This window comes from Rhinopithecus bieti, unplaced genomic scaffold, assembly GCF_001698545.2.
Source record: "Rhinopithecus bieti isolate Rb0 unplaced genomic scaffold, ASM169854v2 scaffold_2435, whole genome shotgun sequence".
NCBI lineage: Eukaryota > Metazoa > Chordata > Mammalia > Primates > Cercopithecidae > Rhinopithecus > Rhinopithecus bieti.
The window spans coordinates 445,805-456,558 of record NW_016803909.1 but is presented as its reverse complement, the minus strand read 5'-3'; the positions used below and the strand labels follow the sequence as shown (position 1 = coordinate 456,558).

Below are 10,754 nucleotides of genomic sequence, written 5' to 3'. Positions count from 1 at the left end.
GCCCGCCCGCCGGGCTCACCCCAGTCGCCCGACATGGCGACCCCGACAGTTCCCGGGCCGCCTCCTCCGTCAGCCCCTTTCCAGGTTCCTCCCGGGTTGGGGGGGCCGCCCGCTCCGTACCGGGCAAGGAGGCCCTGGGAGCCTCCTCCAAGAAGGGCGGCGCCCCCTGGGGCCCCAGCAGAGGGAAGACACGCTCCGCAAGGCGAACTCGGTACGAGCAGCCTGTCCGTTTAGTTCGCTTCACCAGGAAGCCCCTTGGCATGGTGGAGTCGAGAGCGCTCGGGGACAAGAGGAAAGGGGGCGCCACGGGGACTGAGAGCCGGCCAGCAGATGAACTAGAACAGCTTCGCCGCGGCTGTCATGCCGGGGCTCTCTTTATAGCTGAGACGCGGGCCGGGGTCCCGCCGGGCCGCCCCGGGCTGGTCCGGCCAATCAGGAGTGGGAGCGGGCGCCGGGGGAGGGGCTTTCTCCCGTCCTGACTCACGGAGCAGACGAATCTGGCAGCTGCGGCGCACGCCCAGCCCCGCCTCACAACGCAGTGGACCTGCCCCTACGGCCGGCTGGGTCCGCCTCCCGCTGCAGCCTCCCGGACGAAGACGCCAGAAGGTAAGGTCCAGTGTGTGAGGGAGCTCGACACTCCCCTATACTCGACCGCCTCCGCGGAGCGTCCCACTGGGGAGCCAGGCAAAAAGGCCACCTCACGACGCCCTCCGCTTGAGCCGGGACCCGGCTGCCCCCTACCCGAGGGCATCTGGCTGAAAAGCTCCCGCCCTGCGCCGGACTGCCGAGCGGAAGGGGCGGTGGGCAGAGGGCGTGGCGCAGACCACTGGGTGGGTGTCCGCGAGGGAACCAGTGCACGTCCTTTGCGGGTATTGAGCTAATGAGAAGTGCGACCGAGCGGCCGAGCAGCTGACTCCACCGCCCTGTGGCTGCTCTTGGCGGCGGGAGCATGTCCGCCCGCCTGTATCGATCGGGCCCGCGCGCGCGGCGGCGACACTCGAGAGTTCATCTCCGCAGAAGGGCTCTCAGCGCGGGAGAGCGTGCCTGCCCGCCGCCAGCCTCCGAGTCGGGACGCCCGAGCGCCGATGGGTCCTGGGCCTCCGCGCTTTTAAGTGCTTCTCCTCGATGGGAGCAGGAGTAGGGAGAGGAAAGGAGGATCTCATTTTCCACTGTCCTCACATAAAGTGGTTTCTCTGTTCACACTTTCCACTTGTACTACCCAGAGTATGACTTAATGCCTACCCGGCCTGTTTAGCATGTAGTAGATGAAGTGAGAAATGCCAGGGGAATCAGCATTACAGCTGCTTCCCTGTACACCACAAGTGATACTTTGCAAAAGGTGTGCTGTAGAGCAAACTCAACAGATTTTGATCTGGCATCCTGCAGTGCTCCCGCCACTATTTTGAGAACTAGAAGAGGTTTGAAAGTGTTTAGTAGTAATTGAACTAGGCAACAATTAGACCATCTATGACGGATGTAAAGTGCCAAGATCCATAATATAGATAAATAAAGTGTCAGAACAGGAAGGGGAACGAACTATGTGCTCAAGTCTCCTTACAAAACCAAATTGGAGAAAAAGACTGACAGAGGTGTTTTAAAAGTACACGATAGCATAACAGATGTAGTCATCAATAAAACACATTGTCTTTCTTCAGTGAATGAAGTATTTTTACAAGGAGAACATTATTTTGGGAGAGATTTGGAAGTAATTATATATTAATCATTGACTATGTTGTAGGCATTCTGCTTAAGTAATCTCTAATCTTCATACACACACAAACCAGAAAGGAGATATTATTACTCTCTTTTTTCAATGTAGTGATTGAGCCATTTGGTTAGATAATGGGTAAAAGCCAAGCAGAGCTCAGATTCAAACTTGTCCTGACTAATTCCAAAGTCCAGACTCTTTACACCAATGGCTTCAAACTATTTTTTTTCTTAATCACATCCCACAATAATAAATGTGTTCTATAGTATATACACACATGTAACTGAAACAAAAGTCTCACAAAATAATACTGTGGGTCCTAATCTATTTGTTAATTATGAAATCATACATTGAAATGATTACAGTGCATTCTCATATTTTTCATTCTATTGTGTTTTGTTTTTTAAAAATACCAGTCATAGAAAATACATTGATTTTGTAATTTACAAATGGATTAGGACCCACAATTTGAAAAACACTCATTATATTGTCTCTCATTAAATAGCATGAAATCATACAAAATTAAATAAACCTGATACTGCATAATCACAATTAATATCTGAACCACTGTTTAAAATATTTGAGTCCTTTAGCAGTGTTGGTAAACTTAGTTTCCCAAACTGGTAATTTCTGACATGTCAGCTTATGTATGACTTCTAACTCAAATTCTCAATTCTCCTTTCCTCCTCACGATCCATACATATTATGTGGTGTGGAAAAATCTGATGTAATAATTTTAATACTTTAAGATAACCCCTTTTCTAGAGAGAGAAGGGACTCTTCCCCAGAGGCATAGTACTTTGTAAGAATTGCTGTCAGATACTTTCTACCAGATCCAATAGTTCCAATAGCTCTCTCCTTCCCTTCCAAAGTATGATCTGATAACAACCTTTCTGGAAATCATTGTAACAATTTACATCAGAAGCTTTAAAAAGTGTGTATACATTTAATCTACCAATTCCTCCTTTAATAAGTCATCCAAAAGAAGAGTGAAAATTTATGCACAAAGCTGTTTATCACAGTGTTATTTGTAATTGTAAATAATCAGAAACCATCTTGAGTAAACTATGGTATAGTCATGCTATAGATGATTATGTAGCTATAAAAATGTAATGATAGAGACAAACATATATACCATAACTAAGCAAAAACAGCAGGCAACAAAATTGCTTATACAATAAAGAGCTCGGTTACAAAAAAAACAAAATGCATAAGACAGTGGAAGGAAATATGCCAAAATGTTGTTGGGATTGCCTCTAGTAAGTAGGAGTTGAAATAGTCTTTTTTTAACTTTTTTGTTAAAATATTTTGCAATAATCATATATTACTCTGATAATCAGAAAAAAAAAAAATGCAAAACTGCCTTAAATCCTTTCTGGAGTTAAATGTGGTACCCTTCCCCTAGGATAATAGCACACTGCAACATCAAATGGAGAACTGTACAGATAAGTAGCATTCTCCAGGGCCATCTATTTGAAATCTGGCCCTAGAAGAGAGGTGACAAGCCTCAATCATGCCACAGGCCTTCTAGTTTAAGAACACTTTTGGGAAAAGACTAAGGGTTAAAAGATAGAAAGGATTAAAATGTGCGGAAGAGGAATAATTTAAACGCATAATCCCCCCTTGGGTATAAACTTACAAACACTCTTTCTGTAGTTTCTCACTTAAAAATTATGATAAATAGGGTAGTGCCAAAGCAAGATTATAAAATCTTTGTTTTATTTAATATCTACATCCTTTCTCTTCACAAAAACATTAAACATTCAAGACCTTCCTCTGCTCTCAGTTATACTTTGGTAAAAACTCATACACACTGGATTATCTCTCAAGCTATTTACATTTTATGCTTTCTCTCTCTAATTGTGGGATACATTTAATTTAATTTCAGAAATTTTGAGATAATATAAATCAGAACATTTTTTGAAGAGAGAGGAGACTTCTTGCCCTGAAATCAGTGTGTATAAGACAGGCTCAGAGGACTAACCTGCTTTTTATCACTTGAATATCTGGGAGATTACTCAGAAGAAACTTTATTTCTTCTGTTTCTCTGCCCCTCAGCTCCACTTAAACATGTCCCTGTAAAAGGTTAACACCAGCTGCAGCTACTAGAGGCCCATTGTCCCCAGGAACTTGAAAGTCAAACAGTCTCTCACAAATCTAAAACCAAACTCTTGATTTCCTCTCCTAAACTTAATCCCCATCTCAATTTTCCTCATCCCAGTAAATGGCACCTTCATTCAATTAGCTGCCTCAGCCAAAACCCAAAGACTTTGGGTTAAAGCTAAACACCCCATATTCAATTCATTAGCAGTTCTTACCAGCTCTATCTTCAAAGCATTTCCTGAATCTGAATCTTCTCAAATTCTCTACCACGGTTACTCTAGTTGGTCTCTTGCTTCCATCCTTGCCTCCTTATAGTGTATACTTTATTCAGCAGCAAGATGCATCCTATTAGAATATAAGTCTGATTCTTTCACTTACCTGTTTAGAATCTTCAAGTGGCTTGCCAACACATTTAGAATAAAATCCAAAGCCCTGCTTGGTCCCTGGATATTCTTTTTTTTTTTTTTTTTTTTTTTTTTTTTGAGACGGAGTCTTGCTCTGTCGCCCAGGCTGGAGTGCAGTGGCCGGATCTCAGCTCACCGCAAGCTCCGCCTCCCGGGTTTACGCCATTCTCCTGCCTCAGCCTCCCGAGTAGCTGGGACTACAGGCACCCGCCACCTCGCCCGGCTAGTTTTTTATATTTTTTGGTAGAGACGGGGTTTCACCGTATTAGCCAGGATGGTCTCGATCTCCTGACCTCGTGATCCACCCGTCTCGGCCTCCCAAAGTGCTGGGATTACAGGCTTGAGCCACCGCGCCCGGCCTCCCTGGATATTCTTAAACCACATCTCCCACTACTCTTTTCCTCATTCAGTCTGCTCCATCTAAGTGGACTTCTTATTTTCCTCAAACATGACAAGCACACTTCCACCTCAAGGCTGTTTATTCTGCCAGAATGTTTTTTCTTCAGATATGCTCACATCTTGTTTCTTAACTTCATTTGTGGATCTTTACTCAAATAATACCACCTGAGAAAGATCTTCCCTGACCACCCAAACTAAAATAGCAGCTCTAACCCACCATACCCTTCATCATTTTCTTTTTTTCTCTTCTGCCCAAAGGATACCTTCATCATTTTCTGTCCCTTTAGTTTTCTTCATAGCATTTATCACTATTTGCCACTATATTATGTATTTGTTAGTTGTCTATTGTCTCTATAAAATCCAGGATGACAGGTTCTTTGTTTTGTTCTCAGCTTCGTTTTCATCTGGTATCTAGATCGATGCCTGACATATGTAAATGAATTGATGTCTAAAATCATGAGCTACCAGGTTCAAAAAAAGGCATCACAGTTTCTTGTTACTGAAACCCACAGGCCTGAAGCTCACCCTGCCTGAGTACAAAAGAAAGCATACAAAGTCGTAAGGAGTTCTAGATCCTAGGCATATGGGAATCAGTCCAGACAAATGAAAGGAATAGGAAAGTCTTTCTTGTGTCATATGCCCTTGGAATTCTTTCTTCCCACCTCAGCCACTTGACCCATGGCTTAGATCACTGCCATTTTCTTCCTCTGAAGCCGTTACCTATAGGGAAAATAAACCTCAATTCATGACAGGAGTCTCTTATTTTAAGCTGTTTAGTACCCAGGATGCTAGAAGAATGGGAGCAGAAAGAAGCTGGTCAGCTACTTAGTAGGAAAGACAAGACTGGCAAGAGAAAACTACATGTTTAGGAAACAAGGAATTTTAGGCAAAAATAAGATACACAGGATAGGATCCAGTTTATTGAGAAGTTCAATCTAGGACATTTAGAGGGAGGTTGTATAGGGTAGTTAGTTGAGGGCACAGGCTTTAAAGTGAGACAGTTTGAGTTCAGTAGAGTTCCAGCTCCACTACTAGCTGTTTAATCTTAAGCAATTTATTTAGCCTTTTTAACCATCAGTTTCCTCATCACAAATGGAAATAGAAATAATTATCTCACAGGGTACTTTGGGCATTACATGTTATTGTGTACATAAAATACTTATCACAGTGCATGGCACATAGTGAGTCTTAAATGAAAAGAGGGTATTATTAAGTGTCTAAGGTGAAGGAACACTATTGACACTAATGGCAACTCAATTCTACAGAAATACAGTAATTTCTTGTGTGACTGGCTTATATTTTATACCTAATTATGATGCAAGACAGTAGTGATTATGCATACCATTTAATATGCTCAAAACTAATTTTGTTTCATGTGGTTAAAACAAAATTCACAACAGATGTAAAAGACAAAAGAAGGCAATGTAGTGTACTGGGTTATGTCTATGATTTGGAGTCAGTCAGATCTGAGTTTGAATCCTGGCTCTGCCATTTTCTTATTGTGTGACTTAAACAGGCTGTCTAACCTCACTGGCTTCAGTTTCTTATCGCATAGGCATGACAACACAGTACAGTATTCTCCATAAATGGGCCATCAGTCTGTTATTTTTGTTCTAAGAGGGTGTAAGGAGTGGAGAAGCTGAGACTGGAAAGATAAACTGGGGCAAGATTGCAAAGCCCATTATAACCACACTAAATTGAGTGCGGGTATTTTTAAGTGAAAGCTACTGATTTTTTTAAAGCATTTAAATGATATAATCAAATATTTGCTTTGAAAAGATATCTATAACAGCTATGTTGGAGCAATGCAGCTGTGAGGCTGAGGGAAAGATGTGGAGAAGGTAAGAGAGTGGGATGAGACTTGAGGCATGGAGCTCAGCTGGACAAATATTAAAACAGTTGACAGAAGATGAAGTGGGCCTAATTATTCAAATGTTGAATAGATTTAAATAATTGACTGATACACTCTATAATTATACTTATCTATGTTTTCCTCCCTGTATTAAGCAGTAAAATAGAAAATACACATTCTAAAAACTTGAAAGCAGAGAGAATTTATAACAGCTTTCATTTGGTCATGAAAAACTGTTGAGATTGAAATTCACTTCAAGACATATAAGCAATGGTAAAATAGTGAACTTGAACTAGAAGGAAAGGATTTTCAATAGCATAAGAAGTCAAATAGAAGAGGCTTTTTAATTTCTTTATGCTGGGTACATGATAGTTCTTTACTCTCAGCCATTCTCACATTCCAAATCACTAGCACTAACTCTGTCTTCTAAGACAGCTCTCTCATCAAACTATTTTAGCCACTTCTTTGGCTCAATATGAAATTCTACTATATTGCAGACACTTAAACATTTGTCAGTGTTGTACAAAGATAGCTTCCTAATATTATTAGAGATCTGTCTATAAGAATGCTTACCTCCCTACTTCCAGCCTTAAACGAGTAAGTATTTTCTGGAGCTGGCTCATTGCTAATAAAGGGTAGATTTGAATCCTAGCACTGTCATTTACTAAAGAGGTGATCTTCGGCTGGGCGCGGTGGCTTATGCCTATAATCCCAGTGCTTTGGAAGGCCAAGGCAGGCGGATCACCTGAGGTCAGGAGTTTGAGACCAGCCTGGCCAGCATGGTGAAATCCCATCTCTACAAAAAATACAAAAATTAGCCAGGCCTGGTGGCACTTGCCTGTAATCCCAGCTACCCAGGAGGCTGAGGCAGGAGAATCACTTGAACTCAGGAGGCAGAGGTTGCAGTGAGCTGAGATCGCGACACTGCACTCCAGCTTAGGCGACAGAATGGGACTTCATCTCAAAAAAAGAAAAAAAAATAGTTGGGTGGGGGGGGTGATCTTAAACTTTTTGCTCAGTCTCTCTGTGTCTTAGTTCTTTTTCCCAAATTAGGCCTAATAATACCGACAAAATAGAATGAGAGTTAAAGGAGATAAACTAGTATCCTCTACAGAGCTGGCTCTTACTAGTGCTCAATATTGGTATGTTTGCATTGCTTGTAAACTCCTAAGGGTGGAACCTGACTATCTAACCTGCTTTTATGTACACAAATAATATGTTATATGTGTTCCAAATAAACACTTGGGAATAATGAAAATTGCTACCTGACTGGGAAGGGGAAGAGCCATGTCAATTTTTATCTATATATTTATATTTATATTTATGATTCCATTCACATGCTTGAAAAGAATGTATACTTTGCAGTTGTACATACCAAGTTTTATAATATGCCCACCCCTCTACATATATATGGTAATTTATGTTATTTCTCTTTGTAGTCTCTCAACTTTTGCTATATAAAATATTGAGACTTTCTCATAGTCTTAAGATTCATATGAGTGAAAAACAATATCCGTTTGGTTAATTGAAACCTCTCATAAGTATAAAGTATCCCTCTTTATCTGTAGTAATGCTTTCTGCCTTAAAGTGTTTTGTCTGATGTTTTCCTCTAGACATATCAGCTTTCTTTTCATTGGTGTTTACAAGGTATGTATTTTCCTTTTAATTTCAACCTTTCTTTATTATTATGTTTTACATGTGTCTCCTATTAATAGCAGTTGGATTTTTTTAACAGTCAATCTTTAACTTTTAACTGAACCATTTAGTCCTTTTACATTTCTTGCTACTATATTTAGAATTAAATATGCCATTTTCCAAAGTGCTTTCATTTGTCTGATCTATTACATTTCTTCTTCTCTCCTTTTTGTTCTCTTTTAGATTGATATCTGATTTTTATGTATCAAATCCTCCTCTTCACCAGTTTAAAATTATATTCTTTGTATTATTTTATTGATTACTTTTAAAATTATATTATACATTTTAATTTATCAAAATGTAATAATATAAGGAAGTCAGAGCAGTTAAACTCCATATATTCTTTCCTGATTTATATGCTATTGTTGTGTATTTTAATTTTGTATTTTTGAAAGTCCACAAGACTAATATTATTGTTTTATACACTTAAACACTGGATTTACTTACACAATTCCATTTTCTTTGCTCTTAATTCCTTGTATCTAAGACTTTTCATGTGAGATCATTCTCCTCCTACCTGAAATACATGCTTTAAAATTTCCTTCATTGTAGATTTGATAGTGGCAAAGTACGTCTCCTCTAGTGTATCTCAAATGTCGTTATTTTATGTACTGATTTTAGGTTGGTAACTGTTTTGTTTCAGCACATTGAAAATAACATTCCACTGTCTCCTCTTTCCCATTTTTACTAGTGGAAAGTCAGCTGTTAGTATATTAGGGCTCTTTTGAAAGTAATTTTCTTTTCTCTGGATTCTTTTGTTTTGTTTTGTTTTGTTTTTTGTTTTTTGTTTTTGAGATGGAGTTTTGCTGTTGTCGCCCAGGCTGGAGTGCAGGGGCATCTCAGCTCACTGCAGCCTCAGCCTCCTGGGTTCAAGTGATTCTCATGCCTCAGCCTCCTGAGTAGCTGGGACTACAGGCGCCCACCACCACGCCCAGCTAATTTTTGTATTTTTAGTAGAGACAGGGTTTCGCTATGTTGGCCCAGCTGGTCTTGAACTCCTGACCTCAGGTGATCCGACTGCCTTGGCCTCCCAAAGTGCTAGGATTACAGGCATGAGCCACCACACCTGGCCTGGATTATTTTAATTTTTGTTTTTAGTTTTCAATCTTAAGAAGTTTCACTTTAGTATACTTAGGTATGAATTTCTTTTCATTTATTATGCTTTCAGTTTGTAAGACTTCTTAAAATCAGTGCTTTGAAGTAATGTCAGTTTGAAAAATCCTAAGCAGTTAACTTTCCAGATAATTGCTTGTTTTATCTTGTATTTTTTCTTCCTTCTAGAACCCTGGCCAAACCTATGTTAGACATTCTCACTATACCTTCTGTGTCTTTTTCCTTCTTATATGTATTTTTTTCTTTTCTTTTCTTTTTTTCTTGCCTCTGGAATATTTCTTCTGATGTTCTTTAGGTTTACTAAATCTTGAAGTATGTCTAATGTCACATACACTTAAAATCTGTTGGATTTTATTATTAATTTATTTATTTACTTGAGACAGGGTCTCGCTTTGTCGCCAGGCTGGAGTGCAGTGGCGCAATCTCGGCTCACCGCAATCTCCACCTCCCAGGTTCAAGCGATTCTCCTGCCTCAGCCTCCCGAGTAACTGGGATTACAGGTGTGTGCCACCATACCCAGCTAATTTGTGTATTTTTAGTAGAGACAGAGTTTCACTATGTTGACCAGGATGGTCTCAATCTCCTGACCTCATGATCCGCCTGCCTCAGCCTTCCAAAGTGCTGGGATTACAGGCTTGAGCCATCGTACCTGGCCCTGGATTTTAAATTTTGATTTAAAAAATTTAGCTATAAAATTTATTTTTATTTATAAAATAAAAATATATTTAAAATCACAATAAAATTCTATATGGTTCTTTTTTGAAAGTCAAACCTGCTGCATTACTCTGTGGTTTTCTGTTCTCTGTAGATAGCATCAAGTTGGTCTTTTGTCTTTAAACATACTCTTCATAATTATTTTGTAGTCTTATTTTATAGTCTGAGTCTGATAAATTCAATATTTGAAGTATTTGTGAGTGTTTTTATTGTCTGTTGTCTCTGCTGATACTTTTCCATTTAATCTAGTTTCCTTGTGTATCTGGTGTTTTTTGATTATGTGCTGAACATTACATTTGAAGAATTATTTCTAGAAATAATTTTAGGCCTATAATAAAGGTGTCTTACTTCAAAGAAGATTTATATTTGCTTCTGGCACTACCAATCTAGAATTACTTTAACCCAACTCAAGGCTTGAAATTCGCTGACCCAGGCAATTTGAATACAAGCAGTAAATACTCAAGGGCTTTGGAGTCCCAATATCTTGTCGGGGAGGATCTTCTATTAGATTTCCTATCTTATACACATCCTAGGTTTTGCTTTCTGTCTCCCTTGCCCTGCAAGTCTACCAGAATGAAGACTCTAATTGTCATGAGTCAGAAAATTTCCTGAGGGCAGAACAGCCTCCACATATGGGTTCCCATTTTTCCTTCACCTTTAGTAATTTCTTACTATCTTGCATACCCTTTTATGCTTTAAGAATATTTTTAAAATCCAGTCTTTTAGTTATTTTCACTAGGAGGATTTATCTACTTAATTTAGCCTA

At 39.9% G+C, this 10,754-nt stretch overlaps 1 protein-coding gene across 1 annotated transcript in view; it reads right to left on the bottom strand.

The window, feature by feature from the left end:
• The window catches only part of INSM2 (INSM transcriptional repressor 2), a 2,152-nt gene extending 1,890 nt beyond the window's left edge, over window positions 1–262 (bottom strand). Inside the window, exon 1 of the mRNA XM_017858612.1 lies at window positions 3–262. Coding sequence (XP_017714101.1) covers window positions 3–262 — 260 coding nt within the window. The remainder of the gene's footprint in view (window positions 1–2) is intronic.
• Between the last annotated feature and the right edge of the window lie 10,492 nt (window positions 263–10,754).